Source organism: Callionymus lyra, chromosome 1, assembly GCF_982586985.1.
Source record: "Callionymus lyra chromosome 1, fCalLyr1.hap1.1, whole genome shotgun sequence".
Classification (NCBI taxonomy): Eukaryota; Metazoa; Chordata; class Actinopteri; order Syngnathiformes; family Callionymidae; genus Callionymus; species Callionymus lyra.
This window is the reverse complement of record NC_141818.1, coordinates 42,981,853-43,006,831: the sequence shown is the minus strand read 5'-3', so window position 1 is coordinate 43,006,831 and position 24,979 is coordinate 42,981,853. Positions and strand designations below refer to the sequence as shown.

Below are 24,979 nucleotides of genomic sequence, written 5' to 3'. Positions count from 1 at the left end.
TGAACTCATCACTGGGGCTATATGTGTTGAACAAACCTCTAGGGTCACCATGAACGTGTGCTCTTGTTTTCGTGCATTAGTGTGTGTATTATAATTACTATGAGGGTTCATTAGATATAGGGTTAGCATTTAGCTTTCTTAGCACGTATTTAACATTAGCATGTAGGTTATAGTAGCATGTAGCTTGCTTTACCATACAGCTTATATTAGCATGTAACTTACTTAAGCATCAAGCTTACATGAACGTGTAGCATACTTTAGCATGCAGTTTGTGTTACTTTGAAGCGTCCATTAACATTAAGCTTACTAAAACATGTAGCTTACATTACCATTTAGCTAACATTAGCATGTAGCATGTATTAGCATGTATCTCATATTAGGGTGTAGTTTGAATTTGTATGTACCTTAGGTCAGAATGTATTTGACATTAGCATTTAGCTTACATAAGTGTGTAGGTTACATTAGCATTTAAATTACTTTAGCATACTGCTTATATTAGCATGTAAGTTACTTTAGCATCAAGCTTACATGAGGGTGTAGCACGTAGTTTGCATTACTACGTAGCTTTCATTAACATGTAGCTTACATAAGTGTGCAGCTTACTTTACTGCGTAGCTAGCATAATCGTGTAGCTTACATTAGGGTGCAGCTTATGTAAGCATGTAGCTTGTATTACCATGAAGCAGTTTTCTAGGCTAACTTTAGCTGATACAATAAAGGGTTAAAGTGCAAACCACGACTCCAACAATTTTATTTATAAAGTGCTGGACATACGCCATTTCGGAGCCGTAGCCTCTGAAGTCGATGGCGGCGGACACGGCCACCACCAGCCCCGGGATGGAGTATCCGCACAGGTAGAAGTATTTCCTCCTGGAGTTGCGTCCCTCGAACACCTCCCGCTGCAGCAGGTAAAGCTCCACACCCTCCAGACACAACCAGGAAAAGACGGACAGCAGGGAGAAGTGAAGCAGGCCGGCTACGATGGAGCAAACCACCTGTGAAGAGAGAAAAACATCATTTTTTTAGATAAATACTTTTAAAGTAGGCTACACGCTCATATAAGCTATATGCTAATGCAAGTTACGCAGTGATGCAAGCTACAAGGTTAAGTAAGTTGCACATTAATCTAAGCTACATGCTAATGCAACATACATGCTAAAGTAAGCAGCGCATAAATATGAGCTACATACTCATGTAAGCTTAATGCTAATACACGCTACATGCTAATGCAACCTACATGGTAAAGTTATCAGCACATAAATACGAGCTACATTCTCATGCAACCTATATGGTATTGCACTCTACATGCTAAAGTAAGCAGCGCATAAATACGAGCTACATACTCATGCAAACTATATGCTAATGATTGCTACATGCTAATAAAACCTACATGCTAAAGTTAGCAGCGCATAAACACAAGCTACATACTCATGCAAACTATATGCTAATGCAATCCACATGCTAAAGCTAGTAGCGCATAAATGTAAGCTACATACTCATGCAACCTATATGCTAATGCACGCTACATGCTAAAGTTAGCAGCACATAAATCAGGCCACATACTCATGTAAGCTATATGCTAAGGCACGCTACATGCTAATGCAACCTACATGCTAACGTATGCAGCGCATAAATACAAGCTACATACTCATGCAACCTATATGCTAATGCACGCTACATGCTAAAGTTAGTAGCGCATAAATCAGGCCACATACTCATGTAAGCTATATGCTAAGGCACGCTACATGCTAATGCAACCTACATGCTAACGTATGCAGCGCATAAATACGCGCTACATACTTGTGTAAACTATATGATAAAGCACGCTACATGCTAATGCAACCTACATGCTAAAGTAAGCAGTGCATAAATACGAGCTACAAGCCAAAGTTAGCAGAACATTAAACTGAGCATCAAAATCTTGTAAGATATACTACATTGGAATGCACGCTACACTCTAATGCACGATACACACTAATTTAAGCTACATGCTAATTTTACATTAATATTAGTCAAAGAAAAATAGAGCACACCATTTATTTCATGTAACTTCATGTACCTACATATATATAAGTAAGTAAGTAATATTTATTTGTAAATCGCTTTTCCAGACCAGGGTCACAAAGCCCTTAAACAATCAAAACAATATTCAATAAAGTATATACTTTAAAGGGCAAGATAAAACTGATAACATAACAGGATATATATATATATATATAATAAATATTATCAGCGTGAATATGTCAACTCGCTTAATACATATCACATTTTGTAAATAATATAATACAATTACACTGAGGATGCATTTATTTTAATCACATTTTTCAACATTAAAATACTCAGTTTACTATTAGAAAATATTAAACAGCAAATGTTTTGTTAAAGAGTGAATTAAAGGAAAAAATTATCAACCAAAGGCATAAAGCATATTGAATTGTTTTTAAACATTAAGTTATCATTATTTCAATTATTTCTATATTAAAAGTAAGTAAGTAAGTAATACATTTATATTTATACAGCGCTTTTCCAGACCAGGGTGACAAAGCTACAAAATTGAAATAAACATTTAAAAAATATATTTATATTTTTATACATAAAGTTTGATATTTCGATTCCAATAATTAAAAAATAAACGTTTCCAAATTCTATATTTTTTTAATTCGTTGACAAAATAGTTTAGTTGTTAAAAATAATAATGAAATCTTTGAAAAGAAAGATGGAAAGTTAAATGTAATATCGTGTCCTCACCGTGTACTGAGTCTTCTTGGCTCCAACCAGGAAGAGCAGCTCCGTGAGGATCACGTTCGCCCACAGGTTGCAGTGGATGGTGCTGTGGTCCGTGTGCCAGGGCGCCCCCTGGCAGCACAGCGTGGTAAGACACGTGGCCAAACACAGCAGCGCCACAGAGATGCCGACCCAGGATATGACGTAGACGAGCAGCTCCTCAACCCCAGCCCCGGACTGTGCAAGAGAGAAAGAGAGAAACGTGTTTTTTATATATATATTTATATTCAAGTATTATTAACTCGTCAAAATCTGCTGTTTGGCACATTTACAATTTTGATTTAATAGAAGTTTATCCATCAGCATATTGAATAGTTTTAATGTTAAATATATATATATATATATATATATATATATATATATATATATATATATATATATATAAAGGTAACTACATTATATTTTAATTTTATTTGTTCAGGCTTTTCCTTGATTTTCTGGAACTCCTGTGTTTGTCTCAGTTTTATCTCGTCCTTTTAAGTATATATTTTATTGAGTATTGTTTTGTTTGTTTAAGCGCTTTGTGACCCTGGTCTGGAAAAGCGCTCTACAAAGATTACTTACTTACTTATATAAAGGTTGAATGAGTTTTTATTGAATAATTATTGCAATAATTTCTATATTAAAATGTGAATAGAACAGCATCTTTGAAGTCAATCATTTCTATATAAGTTGAATTAGATTTTATTTAATACTTTAATTCAATCATTTATATAGTAAAAGGTTGACTTTAGATGTTGTTGGGTTTGTTTTTGTTTTTTATAAATAATTAAACTAAGATGAATATTTATTTTTGAAACTATTTTTTAAATAATTTGTTAACACATAGAGTTTAATATTCTTATTCAAAAAAATTCTAAAATACATTTTCTAAATTCAATATATTTTATTCATAGACTTTTAAATTCATTGAATTTTATTTTATTATCATTCAATATATTTAAAAGGCAAATTATTTTAAAAAAAATTGTTTATTTAGAACATTTTTGAATAGAATCATTTCAAATTCAAATTTTGAATATACAAATAATTGAATTTATTTAAAAAAAAAAATCATCCTCAAATAAGAACTAATTGAATTCAATAATTTAAAAAAAGTTAAAAGTAAAAAACACTTAAAAAGCAACAACATTTTAATAAACAAATTCAAAGTTTCATTGTTGAAAATGCTCAAAATATTCCAAAATATTAACTGACATACAGAATTAGTTTTAAGTTCCTGCGCGAGTCATAAAAGATTCAAAGACTCAAAAGTAGCGACTGTGAGAAACACTTACAGCTGGTTGTTCGTACGTCATGAGGACGGCGTAGCTGGACAGATGGTTGCAGGCGCAGGTCGTGTGTGTGTTGTTGGTGTCTAAGAGACGACACCCCTGCGTGGACCACCTGCCGCCCCCGGACACCTTTGAGGAGTTCCAGAAGGAGCAGTTGGGTCCAAAATGGTTGTCCAGCTGTGACGAGAGAGAGGCGGGTCATGTCCCGGCAGGCCTTGACAGAAGCTCCACTTCCAAACCTGCAGGTGTCTGAGCGTGAAGACCACCGGCTCGGACAGGTAGACCCTTTTGGAGCCTCTGTGCACGGACGCCGAGATGACGTGCGAGTTGACCGCGAGGCTCCGCCGCCGGGCGTCCGAACCCGGGGAGACGCTGAGCCGCAGGGGGGAGTTCTGGGTGCTCAGGAAGGAGCCCAGGTTCTTGTAAAGTGAAAGCACCAACTTCACTTGTCCTGCAGAGGAAGCACAAAGAATGTTTCTTCAATGATGGACTTTTAGCTCGTCATATTAATAACATTATTTTATCTCACAGCTAACATTACTACATCCCAAAGTAAGCTATTCCTGGTAAAACAAGCTACACGTTAATGTAAGATTCCTGGAAAAAAAGCTACAAGCTAATGTAGGATACCCGGTAAAACAAGCTACATGCTAATGTAGGATTCCTGGTAAAAACAAGCTACATGCTAATGCAGTATTCCTGGTAAAACAAGCTACATGCGAATGTAGTATTCCTTGTAAAGCAAGCTACACGTTAATGTAAGATTCCTGGAAAAAAAGCTACAAGCTAATGTAGGATACCCGGTAAAACAAGCTACATGCTAATGTAGGATTCCTGGTAAAAACAAGCTACATGCTAATGCAGTATTCCTGGTAAAACAAGCTACATGCGAATGTAGTATTCCTTGTAAAACAAGCTACATGCTAATGTAGTATACCTAGTAAAACAAGCTACAAGCTAATTTAAGATTCCTGGAAAAACAAGCTACAAGCTAATGTAGGATACCTGGTAAAACAAACTACATGCTAACGTAGGGTAAAGGCTTAATATAAGATAGATAGTAATACAAGCTACATGGTAAAGTTAGCTTTACCCTAATGTAAGCTACATACTAACACATTGTACATTGTATTGTAGGCTACATGATAATACAATCTACATGTTAATGTACACTAAATGGCAATGAAAGCTACCTACTGATGTAAGATACATGCTAACGTAAGCTACATGCTAATGTAAGCTGAACATTGTTATAGGCTACACAGTAATGTAAGCTAAATGCTAATGTAAGCTTACATGTAAACACAAGCTAGATGATATTGTAAGCGACACACTAATAGCAGCTACATGTCAATGTATAATTAATGCTAATGTAGGTTGAATGGTAATTTAGGCTACTCCCAAATAAAAGCTACATCCCTATGTTAGCTACCCAGTAATACAAGCTACATTCTAATGCTGACTCTCTCTAATGCAAGCTACAAGCTAATGTGAGCTACACAATAATGCAAGACACATGCTAACGCAAGCTACATGGTAAGGTAGACTGGACGCAAACAGAATGTACATGCTACTGTGAGCTATACATAAATGCAAGCTACATGCTAATATAAGACACATGCTAATGTAAGCTATGTTGCCCAAACCCCTGGAAAGTCTCATAATTGAAAAAGTTAAACCACTGATCATGGAAATGTTAAAAATATGCAGTAAAAACACTCAACGATTTCACGACGACACCAGTTTCGAGGTTGACAACACACTTCGTCTCAAACGCACACTTGAAAGACAAAGTTGGTCTCTGACCGTTGTTGCTGTACTGCTGCAGAGCCACGGCTGAGATCTGAAGGATGCTGTCGCTGTCGTAGGAGTGAGGGAACTTGATATCTTGTATGTCTGCCTCCGTGTTCAGCACGTAGACCTCCACATCTGCAACCACAAACAGGAAACAGTGACTCAGGAGTTCACGTGGAGTCGGCGGGAGAAAGGAAATACAACGTACCGACGTTGGGCGCTCTGTCGCTGAAGCGACCCTCGTACAGATTGTTGGCCAATAGGAAAGCTCCTTTTTCCACAGCATCTAACAGCAGAGATGCGGCGCGTGACTGGTCGACGCTGCTCATGTCCGCCCACGACTCCAACGCCTCTGGACCCAGGAGGTTATCAACCGTCTGAACCACAGCCTGGAGGAGAAAATGAGGGTCACATGACCAGATTCGCCAACATCCAGGAATGTTGTATAAACCGTTAGATCTGAAAGAGCCACCGACCTGAACGTAAGCTCTGCAGGTGCGTTCTCGCTTCTGCAGCTGCGGAACAAAATAAAAATAAATAGTTTCAGTCTCTGACATTTCATTTCTCCTCCCCTGAAGGTCAGGGTCTGCGCTACAACTACCCACCTTGTTGTAATTGCGGGGCGCGGCCTCTTTATTGACCGGTCTGAGGGCCTGGAGCTGAGAGTCCAGGATGTCCAGGAGCTGCTCAATCAGCGTAACGGACATGCTGACGTCACCGGCGTAGATCCGCCCACGAGTCAGGTTGACCAGTTCCCCGGCGATGTTCGCCGCATTCTCCCCGCTCTTTATCTGTTAGTCGAGGAGGAGGCGTTTCATAAGGTCAACTGTTTGGACATTTGACATGGGCGTGTTTTGCGCGCCTCACTGTCTGTGCGGGACTAACCTTCTGGGCGATCTGGCTGACCCAGGGAGAAGTGCAGTTGGAAAGGTCAGGCCCTCTAGAGCTCCAGCCCACTGGAGACAACACGCACTGGTAGGAGGCGATACCTGGGCAGAGAGAGTGAGCAGGGACTTCAAACAGAGAGAGAGTCCGATTCCACGGATTCCTGTTCAAACACCGACACACAAGCCTGATTGTTAGACTCAAACTTAATCGCACGAGGTCCCAACAAAAGACGCTTTCCGACTCCACATCTCCAGCCCTACTCCACTGGACTTGATGGGTAGGCTGGTCAATAATAGCGGTGCCGGGTAACCGGTCTAACGCAATTTTGTATGCAACAAAAAGACGAAAAATAACAAAACCTCCTGTTACACCTTTTTATCACAGGTTGTTCCGTGGATGCGTTCATCGGCCAGAAGACATAAAAAGAGTCTGGACCTATTCCATGGACCGAGGAACTACTTTTTGAACGGACATACCGTATTCCTTCTTGCAATGATTGTCCGGCAGTCGCTCGACGACACCTTTTAAGCGGCTCGACACTAAAAACTAGTGTCTGTACTTAAACTAGCATCTGCTTCAACATACTGTGCCGGTGGAAACGCAACGCAAACCAAGAGTCGAGTCGAGTGTGTTTAAGACGAGCCGTGGGAAAAGGGCCAAAACATTTTTTTTGACCTCTTATTTAACTGTTAACATCAATATTCCCTGTTCCTTCTCTTAAACACCGGCATGAGTTTGAAACACAAATACCTTGAAGGAGATTGATTAATGACTCTCACTTTGTTTGTTTTTGTGAACTCCAGTTAAGTTAAAAGTGTTGGTGAAAATGGTTGCCTAGCGACTGGAGGGAAAAGGGGCGGGGCAGTTGTGTCTGACCAGGAGCAGGTGAGACACTCACGGCATGATGATCAGAAGAACAGCTTCATGCCACAGATGTCAGACAACAGTGGAAGAAATGTTTTCCTAACAGGTCTCTTTGTTTGAGCGCAAACCTCACAAAACGAACAAACAGCAACGCAACATAACTTCACAATGGTAAACATGCTAGAAGCAGAAGTAGCTGGAAGGCAACAGGGAGAATAACAGAGATAATTCTCTCGTATCATCACATCCCTGCGCGTTAATCTGCTTATTCTGCACAGCAGCATGTCCTCAGTTCCAGAGCGGCAGCTGCACAGCGTGAGCCGCTGAGCCACACAAGCGCCTCTTTGGTCTGGGCTCTAATATTTGATATCCAGTTCAGAGAGAGGTCAGCTGCCTCTGTTACAGGCTACAGGATCTAAATTCACTTACCAAGGGAGCCCTTGGGGCAGGGCCTCTCCACCGTCTCTCCTTTCAGGGTGGGTGGCCACTGCACCCCCCGTGTCACCCGTCCTTCACACCCACCCACTTGACCGGGTCCACCAGGTGCCAGGGGAACACGGAGGGGAGGGCGAGGGGTCAGCGGCACCATCGCCGTTATTGGCCTCTGGTCGAAAGGTCCTCGGTTGATGACTCCAATCGGGTGAGAGGCTGATGGGCGTACAGGGGTCAACGCCACGGTGGCAGTGTAGGAGCGAACCGTGGTCATCAGCGAGGAGAGGGGACCTGCAATGACAAACAGCAAAGTGTTTAAGGTTGTGACTAGTTATTGGACAATACAGAACTTGGAGTGTCCCCCTTGTGATATGTATGGTTGAGACCATGACCCAGACACCCAGGGAAGACCATCTGAAGGGTGGGAGGCAGGGAAGACCAACCTTTGGTGGGAGGCGGTGGTGTGAACTGCAGAGGGTATCTCAGGACGTAGTAGTTATTCCACACGTACAGCTGGTTGTCTCGGGGGTTGTAGTCAATGGAGGAGATGTACTGGTACGGGTTGGGGAACGGTATCTGCACAGGGAGCTCCTGTCCACGACTGGTGTCATAGGCGTAGACAACCATGTCGCTTCCAACTCGACCTTCGGCTTGACCTTCGTCATCCTGGAACACGGATCGCACGGCGTACAGCACCCCGCAGGCCATGAAGGCGTTACTCGCGCCCCGTTTGTCGAACCCCGTTGCCCACGTGCCCTCGAAGCGTAAGGTATACGGGTTGACCTGCGGAGAGAAGCAAGCAAAAATAACCCAAACAGATTCAAACTTTTCACACCGTCTTTTTAGTACCTGGCTGACCACGATTCGTCCATTATTGGCTTCGGTGGAGTAGATGACCCACAATCCATTCTCATCCACCGCCAGATCAATGTCCGATTTCCCTCCCCAGCGGTAAGGAGAGGTGTCGTGGTAGTTTGCGTTGAAAACGACCGCCTCGCCGCTCTTGATGCGGGTCCGTAGATCGTACTTGACCAGGTTGCGCGTTCGTTCCTTGTTGTAAAACACGGCGCCGTCGTAGACCACGAACCCCGTGCCGTCCACGCGGCTCGGCAACCTGGAAGGAAAGCAAAGATTGTTTGTAGCAGAGGTTCTCACCTGGACTGAGTTTTTTGGGGGCCCAGCATCTACTCGTCATGAAACAAAAAATCAGGTCATATATCTTTGTGGTAGTCAAGGTCCTGTGTTCAGAGTCGCCCTGGTGATGTCAGCCTCTGACCAATCAGTGGACACGTTCTTAGCGGATCGACACCTAAAAACGGAGCCGGTACTTAAAATAGTATCTGCTGCAAAGTACTGTGTTGGTGGGAACACAAACCAAGACTCAAGTAGAGTAGGGTCATGTCGAGCCGGTGGAAAAGGTATATTTTACATCTCATTTTCTCTAGAATGTCGTTCGGTTTGTAGGCAGCGCTGCGTCCTGACCCGGCACTTGAGAACTACTGGTTTATGTTCGCAACTGTATTGATGTCCAGAAGGTTCGTGGACACTCACTTATAGGTTGTGGTCACTCGGGTCTGGGTGTAGTCCTCCCAGGAGGCGTACTCGTAGAGCACTTCAGTCCGGTACGGCGTCCACGGCATGACGTAGAGCCTGTCCCCGGACTGCAGCGGGTCCTTGCACCACGCCCCGGACTGATGCTCCGCCTCCAGGAGCGAGGAGGCCGGCTGGATGCTGAGCAGCGAGCCGGGACACACGAAAACTGCGAGACGGAGTTTGGCAGAAGGATGGGAGGCAGAAGAGAGAGAGGGGGGGTAGGAAGAAGAGCAAGGGGAGAAAAGAGTAGATATATAGTGGCGTCAGGTGCAGGATGAAAATGGAATCGATGAGTGAAATATGGATTGAATTAGATGAGGCGGATGCAGCCAGATTAAGATGGAGGAGAAAAGAGAGAGAGAGAGAGAGAGAGAGAGAGAGAGAGCTTTAGGGTACCTGCACTGATCTCAAAACTGAACTGTTAAAAATCGCACACGTGTAGTGTGTGTGTGCGCGCGCATGTGTGTGTGTGTGTGTGCTGATAATGATCCTACAACAGGGCCACTGCAATGAAAGTTGTGTGGTCGTATTTACGTGTCGGGAGTGTGTGTGTGTGTGTTGTGGGTTGTGGGTTAGTGCAAAGAGACACGTGTGAGGTAGAGTCAGGGACGCAGTAGGCGGAGCTTAATGTTGCCTTGAAGTGAATGAGAGGGCAGGTTAGTTTACTTTGAGCACGACGAGTGGTTCACCAACATGTCAACAACTGCATGGACACGTATGTCGACCGCACACATGCATATAGGCATGCACACGCACTCACACATGGAAGGAGTGCTCGGTGAGCACACGTCCACACAGACACACACATTTGGTCTATTGAGGATAAATAAGGGGCTCTTCCTATAGGGGAAGAAAAGGGGAAATAAGCAAATCGATAGATGGACAGGAAATGAAGAAGGGAAGGAAGTAAGGAAAACAGACAAAGATAGAAGTGGTGCGTGGAAGGGTTGTGTTGATTGTGTTTGTGTCAGAGGAAAAGAAAAAAAAAAAAAAGAAGAATGAAAAACGTGTGATAGCAAGAGAAGCTAACTACTGAACCTGGATAAAACTGGACAAAAAAAACTTGTTTCCGGACGACAAGATGAATAAAATATGTCGAATCGAAGTGTGTGTGTGTGTGGGGGGGGCAACATCCAGCATGAGTACGAAACAACGTCCTAGGGTAGAGGAAGAGAGTGATGGCAGGAGAAAGAAGAGAGAGAGAGAGAGAGAGAGAGAGAGAGAGAGTAGGGGGAGGTCGGGATAGAGAGAGAGATCAAGATGCTACAATGTGTTGTCTTTACCTTTTTGGTCCACTTCTACTCAGGCATTGGAAAAAAAAGAGAAAGAGAAAGAAAGAGAAATCAGAGGGTGAAAGAAGGGAAGAGAAGCAACAAGCGAGAGACAGAAATAGAGGGAGCGTGAGAGAGAAAAAATCACCAGGTGGTAGAAAAGAGGAAAGGAAGGAAGAAATTGCACAGATAAAGACTTTGGAGCTCATTCGCACCACAAGTACTTAAGTCACCCGTAAATAACACAATTTACAACAAGTGAAGACCCCCCCACTGCCTCCCCCTCCCCTCACCCATTCATCAATCACCCCCACCCCACCACCCCACCGCACCCCCCTCCATCGCCCCGTCTCCCATCCCTCCATCCTTTAATCAGGCTCCTGTGGAGAAAAGAGAGCAATCCCATGGTGTGAATCTGCAAAAGAGGGCATGTGTGTATGTGCATTCCCCACACACACACACACAAACAAACACACACAAACAAACACACACACAGCATGTACGTGTCAAGTGTTCGTCGCACAAAGATGCATAAAAGCTTCCCTGAGAAAGAAAACATTCTCTCTCTACATCATCCACAAGTGTCGTCGCTTCTAACGGCGAAGTGTGTGTCGCTGCATGTGTCTCGCGCTTCACAACCATGTTGATCAGAACCAGACGATTGATACACAGTTCACAGTCTCACAACTATTAAACGCTCATTACACACAACGATCTTGAATCTTGATTGAAAATAAATGTACCGGTTCTTTTCCTCATGAATTCAAGATCTTTAGTGGAGAACATGGTTGTGCAGCTCGAGCTACACGCGGATCATTGAGATCTTACAAGTCCAACGTCGTATCATCTGCATATATAGATGTTTGTGCAGCAATGTTGACATGATGATCATATCCAGAGTTTGTGTTCTGTCAGCATTCATTTGGGGCTAAGTTGTTGCCATTGCAACAGTGTTTGTGTTATGTTACGACAGCATTATTTTGGGGCCAAATAGCTGCTATTTGAGTATGTGCCATGATCTGTCAGCATTCATTTTGGGGTACATGTTCTGTCATTGTAACATAGTTCTGCCGTGTTTTGTCAGCAATAATTTGGGGGTACATTTTCTGTCATTATAACATAGATGTGCCATGTTCTGTCAACATTCATTTGGGGATACATTTTCTGTGACTGTAACATAGTTATGTCATTCCTGTGAGCAATAATTTGGGGGTACATTTTCTGTCATTGTAACATAGATGTGCCATGTTCTGCCAGCATTCATATGGGGGTACATTTTCTGTCATTGTAACATAGTTCTGCCATGTTTTGTCAGCAATAGTTTGGGGGTACATTCTCTGTCATTGTAACATAGTTTTTGTCATGATCTGTCAGCATTCATTTGGGGCTAATTATTTGCCATTGCAACAGTGTTTGTGTTATTTTTTGCCAGCATTATTTTGGGGCCAAATTGTTGTCATTGTAACATAGTTTGTGTTAGTTTCTGTCAGGATTCATTTGGGGGTACATTGTCTGGAATTGTAACCGTTGTTGTGTTAGGTTCTGTCAGCATTATTTTGGGGCTAACTTGTTGCCATCAGGGCAGAGTGTGTGTAAAGTGCTGTCAACATTCCTTTTGTGGAAAATTGTTGCAATTGTATCACAGTTTGTCATATGGTCTGTCCGCATTATTTTGGGGGGAAATTGTTGCCATTGTTACAGAGTTAGTATTGTGGTCTGTCGGCATTAATTTGGGGATAAATTGTGTGTGCATGAAATGGAGTGGAGTGACAACAACGTGTCTGTTGAGTTTATGTTTAAACTTTTGATTTGAATTAGAAGAAAATAACATTTAACATGAATCGAAGAACAGAAATCGTGACTCGTATCCTGAACGTTCTTCGCCTTCAGGTCAACAGGTGACAGTCTATGTGTGTTAGCGAGTGTGTATCACACGTGTGTGTGTGTGTGTGTGTGATGCATATGAAAGTACTTGCACACTTACTGTAAGGAACACATTCATACTGGATCTCCAGGTACTTGTACGTTCCGGGACAAGGATCCGGGAAGACGTCGACGCCCGCGACCACCACACACTGAGTCCTGTTGTTACACCTGTGACGGTTGGAAGAAGAGAAGAGAGTGATTAAGAGTCGGGGAAGGAGGGAAGCAAAGGGCCATTTGTCGACCCCCCCCCCCCCGCTTTGAATATTGATCACTTCTTCTAGGAAAACACTGCTGAGTACACGTATAATGGTGCAGCCAGGAACGTCGATGAAGCCACACACACACACACACACACACACACACGGGTCACAGTGGACGCCATCACTCCGACAAGCATTAATCATACATGACCCGTGTCGAACAACACGCAGACAAACCGTTGCACTCAGAGCTCTGCTCAAACACACACACACACCTCTGGGCCATGATCTTCAGGGCGTCCGGGAGGTAACACTGAGTGTTCTCCATCTGAAAGGGGTCGGCGTCGCAGATCTTGTCGTCGGTGCGTCCGTAGTTGGCCGTCTCCACCATCACCACGTCGCTTCCCGGGCAGCGCAGCTCGATGGGGTAACCTTCGCACGCCAGCTCTCTGCGCAGGAGCCCGAACGGCATGGTCGCCCGAGACATGGCTGTCGACCACAGAGACGCCGAGTGTTAGCAACGCTGTGACTTCTTCCAAAAATATCTTCGAGTCTGTGCCATCGACACAAATGGTTCTTCAAAATGGCAATTTCTCATATAAATCGACACTTTTTCTTGTTGATTTTTATCAGAGATTATTACAAATATCATCAAAGAACACAAATAGAATAATAATAGTAATAAGTAATAATAATATCAAAATCATGACGCACAGTTTTCTCCAGTGTTTACACAATTGCACCTTTATGTCCGGGCTATTACGAAGACACCGTTACTTTGAATAACATCGCGATCCCACCCAATTTGATGTGGTTTATTTGTTTTTTTCTTCGTCGTAGTAAATAGTATCGGTAAAACTTACTTAAACAAATACTAGAAACTCGTTTTTCATCTGCTGTTTTTAATCAGCACGAAAATATGTTGAGATTTTGAAAATAGTCTGTTTTCTACTTTTTAAGTGAAGAACTTAACATGTTAGCTTAGCTTGTCAATAACAATAACATGATTTTTTAAATTAATTATTTGAACGGCCTCTAGATGGCACTCTCTATCATCTTTACCTCTGAACTGTGTCTTACTTTTTAAACTTATAAACAAACACGCCTTATCAATAAAACCTATGACCTTGTATTTTGTCATATTTTCATATATTTGATATTTTGACGTCCTGCTCTAGAAAAAGTGACACCTGGTGGTGGAAAATATTCCTGAGCTCATCGCCATCTTGTCTGAGTCCATTCGACTCAACTTCTGATAATTGAGGGTGAGTTGAGTATCTGTCGATACGACGCTCATCACGATACAGGGTCAACGATACATAGTGATACTGTAGTATCAAGGATATATGTGTAGTATTGTCCAGTACTTGACTCTGGTGTTGTGATAGTGTAGTAAAAAGTATATATGTGTAGTATTGTGGAGTACTTGACTCTGGTGTTGTGATAGTGTAGTAACAAGTATATATGTGTAGAATTGTCCAGTACTTGACTCTGGTGTTGTGATAGTGTAGTAACAAGTATATATGTGTAGTATTGTCCAGTACTTGACTCTGGTGTTGTGATAGTGTAGTAAAAAGTATATATGTGTAGTATTGTGGAGTACTTGACTCTGGTGTTGTGATAGTGTAGTAACAAGTATATATGTGTAGAATTGTCCAGTACTTGACTCTGGTGTTGTGATAGTGTAGTAACAAGTATATATGTGTAGTATTGTCCAGTACTTGACTCTGGTGTTGTGATAGTGTAGTAACAAGTATATATGTGTAGAATTGTCCAGTACTTGACTCTGGTGTTGTGATAGTGTAGTTACAAGTATATATGTGTAGTATTGTCCAGTACTTGACTCTGGAGTTGTGATAGTGTAGTAACAAGTATATATGTGTAGTATGGTCCAGTACTTGACTCTGGTGTTGTGATAGTGTAGTAACTAGTATATATGTGTAGTATTGTCCAGTACTTGACTCTGGTGTTGCGATAATGTAGTAACAAGGATATATGTGTAGAATTGTCCAGTACTTGACTCTGGTGTTGTGATAGTGTAGTAACAAGTATATATGTGTAGTATGGTCCAGTACTTGACTCTGGTGTTGTGATAGTGTAGTAACAAGTATATATGTGTAGAATTGTCCAGTACTTGACTCTGGTGTTGTGATAGTGTAGTAACAAGTATATATGTGTAGTATTGTCCAGTACTTGACTCTGGTGTTGTGATAGTGTAGTAACAAGTATATATGTGTAGAATTGTCCAGTACTTGACTCTGGTGTTGTGATAGTGTAGTAACAAGTATATATGTGTAGTATTGTCCAGTACTTGACTCTGGAGTTGTGATAGTGTAGTAACAAGTATATATGTGTAGTATGGTCCAGTACTTGACTCTGGTGTTGTGATAGTGTAGTAACTAGTATATATGTATAGAATTGTCAAGTACTTGACTCTGGTGTTGTGATAGTGTAGTAACAAGTATATATGTGTAGAATTGTCAAGTACTTGAGTACCTAGTGATATATCAGTGTTTTAATATTTTCTCACACGTACTAATAATGTCTAATGTTACTAGTTATATAGTATAGAATATATATATTATATAGTTGTTGTCGAGGTGTTTTCTGTTTATATTCATAATTAACTGTTTCTCCTCATTCTTGAGAATCATTCCTGCATCATTTGACGTTTACGTTTTTAGGGTTTCCTGACACAGACACAGTTGTGAGTCCTTGTGTGCGACGCACAAACGTGAGTCAGGGAACTCACCTGACTTTAATCCGTCTAAACCCGGGATGTGCGGAGAAATCCAATTACCACTGACTCGATCGGGTCTTCGCATCATCTTGAGTATCACACACTTAGGAAAAGGTCGTCGCTGTGTTTGGATTAAAGCGCATTAAAGGGAAACACTTGATCGCCGGAGAGCCGGAGCTGTCCGTGGTGCTGAATGACTGATGGCGTCTTAAGTGTGCGCTACAGTCGCCCTAAAAAACACCCACTTAAGGATCCCATTAAAAACATTGATCACCTTAATGTGGGTCAAGATTGAAATACAGGCAGCGACGCTCAAACACTACACTTTGTTTAGAAGCTTCTTTATCTCTAATACCATCTTAATGGAGGGATTGAGTGCGAAAGTCTTCCTCGACAACACCGTTGCTAAAGCTGCTGTCGTGAAGTCAGGATGACTCCGGGATTTATTGGAGACCAGACGTCCAATCAGAACGAGGCTGAGGAGCCGGACTGTTTCTGGGCCGTCTGGAGCTCGTAGGTGTGTCGAGCTGTGGCGATATTATTTATGTTTTTCTAGACTGTGGCGAGGAAAGAGAGAGCAGAGGTGGAATATTCAAACAAAGTCGTGTTGGAAACTGCACTCGAAGAAATCGGTGAAAATAGCTTTAATAAGCAAGAATAGGAAAAAATTAAACAATAATCAGAAAATAAATTATTTAATCAGAATCTGAAAACTTTTCCTTCCAGTGATATAACATAAATTATGGAGAAAAAAAGATAATAAAAAATAATACATTCATTCATGTTTAATGATATAATATACATCGTTTCAACTAATATCCTCAGTTTAAGGAATAATATTCTTGCTAAAATAATTATTGAAACAAAAATGTGTCGTATTTAATTAATGTTACTATATTTATATATTATATATATTTATATATATGTGTTTAATGTCAAGAGTTTTTATTAGGAAATATTTGTATTTGTATTTTTATACATAAGGAGGATGAATGACTTTGATCATTTTAATATGACTCTTAACGACCAAATAAAAAATAGGACAAAGAACTAAAAAAGTATGTTCTTCTCGTTTACAAATGGATTTAAATGTATCAATACATTCAAATGTATTTGATGAAAATAATTCAAAGCAGTTTGTACTTTTGTACTGTTTTTTAATTTTATTTATTTCCCTTTAGATTGTACAATCTAGATCTTATGTATTATTTACTTTTGTATAAATTGTTTTTCTCTAAAGTCCTGATACAAAGAAACTTATATTTAGAAGTAAAATAGCAATAAATATTGAAAAAACACAATGAAACGGACCCGCATACATCAGTATCAAGGCACAAATCTCGTCAAACCCGATTTGGCGACAAACCGACTTTCAACCGTCTCTTAAATTGAATCTAAAAATGGAGGTCGATGCGCTGGTGACGGGTCTAAGGCTAGTGGAAAGTCTTCCTAACCTCCTCATTTCTGTAAAAAATGTTCCTCAAGGTGGGCTCTGATTGGTTGGCGCCTGTGAAGTTAATATTTTTCAACCACAGATTAGGCTTGATATAAGCTGCGCCCAGAAGGTGTTGCTCCCATACTGTAGTGCAACAGTGATCGCACCTCTACGTTGACTTAACACAAACGTCGTGATTGCTGTAAACGCCCGGCGTTACGTAGAAGTGTATTTTGTGTGTTTCATGAATCTCACCTGGGCTGGACGGAGAGACGAGCGTCAGAGTGAGCAGACACACCCCCAGTAACCATGGTGACACCGCCATGCCGGGCAGGTAGACTGAAGAAGACCGACCTCCGGCCGTGCTTCGAGGAGCCTGCAGGAGACAAGGAAGGATTTAGATGTGGAGACAGATGAGACACCTTTTTACTCTGGTTCTTACATTTCCACAGAAATATAAGGATTTCAAATGGACTTTCACAAAGTTGAGATTTTCATTGTCACAGACCAAACAAATCCTCACCAACACACACGTGAATACGGAGTTATTTTAGTGTCATAAAACTGAGTATTTAGAGATTTTTGGCACGTAAGTAGGTCTGTACGGATACACTAATCTCACAAAACGAGTCCGTACGATATCTTGCGATACACTTGTATAATTTTGTTTTAAGAAAACACTGAGCATTGGTAGAATTTTCTTTTGGTTGAATCAATAGAACTAAATTTGTCTAAACATCAGCTTTAAAAAAGCTACTAGAGTTGACTGTATCCTCTCGTCCTCAGTCATCTCGCAGGATTTCATTCTTCCTTCAGCTGTGGAGGATGTAATGACTGCTGCCATCTAGTGGCCCGGAAGTTTAATTCCAACACAAAAAAAACTAAGGCTGTGAATATTAAAAAATTCAACTATTTTATGTTACACTGACTTAAATTCAATATGAACTATGTTAAAAGTAAATACAATCAAATAATGTTTTTTAATTAAATAAAAAAATCGATACCATTCTGTTGAATATCGATACAGTAACGTGCAAAAATGTTGATTTATATTGTTTTTCTCAAACGTAAGTAATACTTTTAATTTTAAATCCAGCCAACAATAAACTAGTTTGAGAAAACAAAGACCTCGTCTCCTTTCACGTGATTCACTTTTTTATTTACCCCCGATGACTTGGTTGAGTGATCGCAGAGACCGGAGAAAGCCTGTTGTCGATTGGCTATTGTGTCTCCTATGGCAACGCTACTCATCGCAAGCCAGAAAAAAAGAGGTGTTTACTTCAAGTGTATCTGAGATATTCAACCAATAGCCTCAGGAAACACGTCGTGGGAAATATCAAGGAAACCCGAGCACGTCGAAGTACATGAGGTTGAGAACTTGCATGAATAACGTGACATTATCTGAACACAAGGTTTCATTTTATTTTCATTTTTTTTGAAGTGAAAAAATAAGCTCAAACTTTTCTTCTCACTCTGATACAAACATGAGTTCGTCTCGGAGACATGAATTATGAGATACGATGTTTTTGTTTAACGCAGCAGGCTGGTCACCAAATAAAAGACGGGAAAAGACGGAGGAATCAGTGCAGCCGAAAGTGGCTCCATCTCTTGTTACCATGGAGACGCCGAGGGAGGAGAGCGAGAGGCAGACGAGGCGTTTTTTTTTCAGGGCTGTTGCTTTTGTGTTTCACAAAGAAAGTCTGTGAGTTAAAGACCTTAATCAGCCCAAGAGTGATCACTGACCCGAGAAATGTCCAACGCTACTGTACACACACACACACACACACCCTTACACTGAGAGGGGGCGGAGCTTATCTAAGGCCACTTTGCAGTAAAACCTTTTCGAATAAATGAGTCAGATTTGAATGTGATGGTAATAATCTGGAGGTTTTGTCCGGACTCGTCATCACTGAAGGTCAAACAACAAAGGTCGAGGAAGGTCGTGGATGCTACGCACACGCGCCGCTCTCGTCGTCGACATATGTGCGCGAGTGATTTTCTCTTATGACATGCGCCTCCTCTCCATCTTAGATCGGGGTGATGACGGGAGACAGATTCAGGTCAACTCCCCTACAAACGTCCACGAGCTTCTGACACAAGCTCACACTCGCTTACAGTCACGCCTCCACGGAATATTACACTAATTCACAGTATCATTCCGAAGAGTGTACAGTATTCTGTCGTGATGAAGGAGCTGAGATGATTATTTGCTTCAACACAGATTAGTTTCATTCATTTTCTTTAGGGTGGAGGAGGAAATATTGACACATATTGAAAATCTCGATGTCTTTACCTTCCACGATGCTGGATCAATGTTTACGGCACGGAATCGACTTCTTTTTCGGGGGCGGCTTTTCAAAAATCCTATTTTATTTAATCGTTATTTTAATTGTCGTTAAAGGTTGATGTTTAAGAAAATGTGTGTAAAATGATCAACGTTAAAGATATTCATGGCGTCTGTTCATTTTTTATGATCCCGTTGATGACTGAGGACCAGAGGATACAGCAGCTTTTAACCCGGGTCGGGTTGACCTAGAGGCCCGAAAAACAAACGTGAAGGTCGTTCATATTGACCCACAGACAACACAAGGGATAACAAAAATTTGTTTTCGGGCATCTGGTTCACCTTGACCCTGAGATATCACAAGAGTTAAAGCTCTGGGCATATTTAGGTTTGAAAACAAATGAAAACAGTAAAGACTTCGTCAAGAGTCATGTGGTCTTTAAATACTACAACACCAGAGTCAAGTACTGGACAATACTACACATATATCCTTGTTAATACACTATCACAACACCAGAGTCAAGTACTGGACAATACTACACACATATACTTGTTATTACACTATCACAACACCAGAGTCAAGTACTGGACAATACTACACATATATCTTTGTTAATACACTATCACAACACCAGAGTCAAGTACTGGACAATACTACACATATATCCTTGTTACTACACTATCACAACACCAGAGTCAAGTACTGGACAATACTACACATATATCCTTGTTACTACACTATCACAACACCAGAGTCAAGTACTGGACAATACTACACATATATACTTGTTACTACACTGTCACAACACCAGAGTCAAGTACTCCACAACAATACACATATATACTTGTTACTACACTATCACAACACCAGAGTCAAGTACTGGACAATACTACACGTATGTCCTTGTTACAACACTATCACAACACCAGAGTCAAGTACTGGACAATACTACACATATATACTTGTAACTACAATATTACAGTATATCACTTTATATAGTATCATATTATTTCTCTGTATTATGATACGTATCGTATCGTTTCTAATACACACCTATACAGCACAAGCAATCCTTTTAATTGACAAATAGTTGCCTGAGATCACAGGAAATGAATGTTCATGTTGATATTGTGGCCAATAAAGATATTTAAGATAAGATTAAATGGTATTTTCTACACTTCCCGTCACCGACAAGTCTACCATTCTTTTCCTTCAGTGACTAAATCTGTGGAAGGATCTTTGTCGGTTGTGTGATTGACTTTGACACCCCTGGTGAGTTTTCTGGTGGGCAGTGACTCAACTGATGAACAAAACGACCGCTCAGGGTTCGAAATCTGGCAGCAATGAAGGACAACAGGAAACAAAATCATCTCTTAACGTTAAAAAAAAAAACAAGTTTCAAAGCTGAGTAAGGCCAAGTCTGTGTTCATGTTGATATGGTGAGAAAGGTTGTTGCTTAAGATAAGATAAGGAACAGAGATCATGGATGTCAACAATAGAAATAAACCGATGTTGAAGGAAATAAATGTGTTGGTGAAGAAGGAAAAACAGAGATAATTATCATTTCAGCCTCAAAGAAATAAACGATATTGTCTTTTATTTATTTCTTTATCACAATCAATGAAATATATCGGTATCAGAATATTGAACGATTGAATTTAACATAAATAATGTTTTTCAAGCATCGTATTATTATTTCTTTAATAATTAAATTCAATCATTTCTATATTTCATGGTTACATTTTTTTTCTTTCAAATCAATTTTTTTTTTCTAATATATTTATTTATTTTCACTAAAGTGTTTGTTAAATAAAATAATTCATTTTTTTCAGGGAATTAACATATTCACTGTGTTTGTTTATTTTTGTGCTGCTATTAAACTTCTGGCCGCTAGATGGCAGCAGTCATCACGACCTATGCTGCTAAAGGAACAATGAAATCTTGCCAAATCCCGGCGATGACTGAGGACGAGAGGATTTACTACAGATATTACATGACAGAAATTTTGGCTTTCAGTTCTATTATTTAACTAAAAGATGTCCCCTAAAATCGTTACGAAAACTATAAACGTTTATCCAAATAACAAATATGGCGTTTTGATAATTTTGAATAGTCCTGTTAGCTGAATGTATATTATTGTATCATGATCAGAAGATATCGTTACATCAGTTCAATACATAACATTGTATTATTGGCAGAATATATTCTATCGTTTCATGAGCAGTATATCTTATCAAATCATATCGTGATCTGAATATATCGTATTGTATCATATCGTGAGCTGAATATATCATATTGTATTGTATCATAAGATGACTATATAATATCGTACCTTGAGCTGAATATATCGTATTGAATTGTATCGTGAGCTGAATATATCGTATTGAATTGTATCATGAGCTGAATATATCGTATTTAATTGTATCGTGGGAGAATATATCGTATTGAATCATATCGTGATCTGAATATATCGTATTTAATCGTATCATAAGATGTTTATGTAGTATCGTACCTTGAGCAAAATATGTCGTATTGAATTGTATCATGATCTGAATATATTGTATTGAATCGTATCGTGAGAAGAATATATCGTATTGAATCTTGAAAAGACTATATTGTATTGAATCATATCGTGAAAAGAATATATCGTATTGGATTGTATCTTGATCTGAATATATCATATTGAATCGTATCGTGAGAGGATATATCGTATTGAATCGTAGAGTAAGATGACTATATAGAATCGTACCTTGAGCTGAATATATTGTTTTGAATTGTATCGTAATCTGAATATATAGTATTGAATCATATCATGATCTGAATATATCGTATTGAATTATATTGTGAGAAGAATATATCGTATTGAATTTTATTGTGATCTGAATATATCGTATTGAATTATATTGTGAGAAGAATATATCGTATTGAATCGTATCATGATCTGAATATATTGTATTGAATCGTATCGTGAGAAGAATATATCGTATTGAATCTTGAAAAGACTATATTGTATTGAATCATATCGTGAAAAGAATATATCGTATTGGATTGTATCTTGATCTGAATATATCATATTGAATCGTATCGTGAGAGGATATATCGCATTGAATCGTAGAGTAAGATGACTATATAGAATCGTACCTTGAGCTGAATATATTGTTTTGAATTGTATCGTAATCTGAATATATAGTATTGAATCATATCATGATCTGAATATATCGTATTGAATTATATTGTGAGAAGAATATATCGTATTGAATCTTATTGTGATCTGAATATATCGTATTGAATTATATTGTGAGAAGAATATATCGTATTGAATCGTATCATGATCTGAATATATTGTATTGAATCGTATCGTGAGAAGAATATATCGTATTGAATCTTGAAAATACTATATTGTATTGAATCATATCGTGAAAAGAATATATCGTATTGGATTGTATCTTGATCTGAATATATCATATTGAATCGTATCGTGAGAGGATATATCGTATTGAATCATATCATGATCTGAATATATCGTATTGAATTATATTGTGAGAAGAATATATCGTATTGAATCGTATTGTGATCTGAATATATCGTTTTGATTTATATTGTGAGAAGAATATATCGTATTGAATCTTATTGTGATCTGAATATATCATATTGAATTATATTGTGAGAAGAATATATCGTATTGAATCGTATTGTGATCTGAATATATCGTTTTGAATTATATTGTGAGAAGAATATATCGTATTGAATCTTATTGTGATCTGAATATATCGTTTTGAATTATATTGTGAGAAGAATATATCGTTTTGAATCATATCGTAATCTGAATATATCGTATTGAATCGTATCATGATCTGAATATATCGTATTGAATCGTATTGTGATCTGAATATATCGTATTGAATTATATTGTGAGAAGAATATATCGTATTGAATCTTATTGTGATCTGAATATATCGTTTTGAATTATATTGTGAGAAGAATATATCGTTTGAATCATATCGTAATCTGAATATATCGTATTGAATCGTATCATGATCTGAATATATTGTTTTGAATTATATTGTGAGCTGAATATATCGTATTGAATCGTATTGCGATCTGAATATATCGTATTGAATTATATCGTGAGAAGAATATATCGTATTGAATCTTGAAAAGACTATATTGTATTGAATAATATCGTGAAAAGAATATATCGTATTGGATTGTATCTTGATCTGAATATATCATATTGAATCGTATCGTGAGAAGAATATATCGTATTGAATCGTAGAGTAAGATGACTATATAGAATCGTACCTTGAGCTGAATACATCGTATTGAATCGTATCGTGAGCTGAATATATCGTATTGAATCGTATCGTGATCTGAATATATCGTATTGAATTATATTGTGAGAAGAATATATAGTTTTGAATCGTATCGTAATCTGAATATATCGTATTGAATCGTATCATGATCTGAATATATCGTATTGAATTATATTGTGAGAAGAATATATCGTATTGAATTATATTGTGAGAAGAATATATCGTTTTGAATCGTATCGTAATCTGAATATATCATATTGAATCGTATTGTGATCTGAATATATCGTATTGAATTATATTGTGAGAAGAATATATCGTATTGAATCGTATCGTAATCTGAATATATCGTATTGAATCGTATCGTGAGAAGAATATATCGTATTGTATCGTATCGTAAGATGACTATATAGTATCATACCTTGAGCTGAATATATCGTATCGTATTGAATTGTGAACTGAATATATATTTTCTGTATCTTGAGATTAGTGTATCTCTATAGAGTAACTGTAATAAATATTACAGTACAGTATATACGGTGAATTAATATTTTGTTGGCAACTTTGTTGTTTTGTTGTCCCTTTTGTGATTTAATCAGTTCTACGACCTCATGAAGGCATTTTACACACTTGTGCGACGCACAGCGACACAGACCCACAAACCCCTGCCCTTTTAAAATCTACTCAGCCGACAAGTGTGTAGCATCAGCCGCAGGTCGACAACCCTAACGCACACACACATGCGCGGCGAGCAGGGAATAAAGGAGATCCACTTTAGGACAATAAGTCGCGCGGATCATCAGGAGCGTGCTCGTCCAGGGCGTGTGCGCACAACAGTGTCGATGCAGGGGAAGTGGAGCAGCGACACTGATGGGCCTCGACAAAGCCGCACACCCAGAGCCCTCTTTCACAAACACCCGACTCACTGCCAGTAACCAGGGTGCAGCCTCGGGCCAGCAGGCGGCCTAGTTGTAGCAGCAGAGACCAAAGTGTGTGTTTGCCTGGAGTCACATTCATAATACACACACACACACACACACACGCAAGCATTTTTGTGCTTTTGATCAACTGCACACAAATATACCTTTGCAGCTGTTGCCGACACCGGTTTATCCAAACTGTACTTTGTCAAGTATTGCTATGTGAGTCTCGCGTGATAGTGACAGAAAAGTCAAACTAACTA

The 24,979-nt window shown here is 39.5% G+C and overlaps 1 protein-coding gene across 3 annotated transcripts in view; it reads right to left on the bottom strand.

The window, feature by feature from the left end:
- Positions 1–24,979, bottom strand: part of LOC148089593 (adhesion G protein-coupled receptor L1-like) — a 43,709-nt gene that overhangs the window by 8,438 nt on the left and 10,292 nt on the right. For 2 of the 3 annotated variants that reach the window (XM_087808454.1, XM_087808471.1), the window contains exons 2-18: positions 17,457–17,577; positions 13,302–13,515; positions 12,885–12,994; positions 10,913–10,927; positions 9,588–9,795; positions 8,886–9,150; positions 8,480–8,819; positions 8,034–8,327; positions 6,738–6,841; positions 6,458–6,643; positions 6,329–6,367; positions 6,061–6,241; positions 5,865–5,987; positions 4,298–4,509; positions 4,062–4,235; positions 2,749–2,961; positions 775–995 (exon numbers count right to left, since the gene is read on the bottom strand). In XM_087808454.1, coding sequence (XP_087664580.1) covers positions 775–995; positions 2,749–2,961; positions 4,062–4,235; positions 4,298–4,509; positions 5,865–5,987; positions 6,061–6,241; positions 6,329–6,367; positions 6,458–6,643; positions 6,738–6,841; positions 8,034–8,327; positions 8,480–8,819; positions 8,886–9,150; positions 9,588–9,795; positions 10,913–10,927; positions 12,885–12,994; positions 13,302–13,515; positions 17,457–17,577 — 3,020 coding nt within the window. The remainder of the gene's footprint in view (positions 1–774; positions 996–2,748; positions 2,962–4,061; positions 4,236–4,297; positions 4,510–5,864; positions 5,988–6,060; positions 6,242–6,328; positions 6,368–6,457; positions 6,644–6,737; positions 6,842–8,033; positions 8,328–8,479; positions 8,820–8,885; positions 9,151–9,587; positions 9,796–10,912; positions 10,928–12,884; positions 12,995–13,301; positions 13,516–17,456; positions 17,578–24,979) is intronic. The other variant, XM_087808464.1, reaches the window with a different exon arrangement.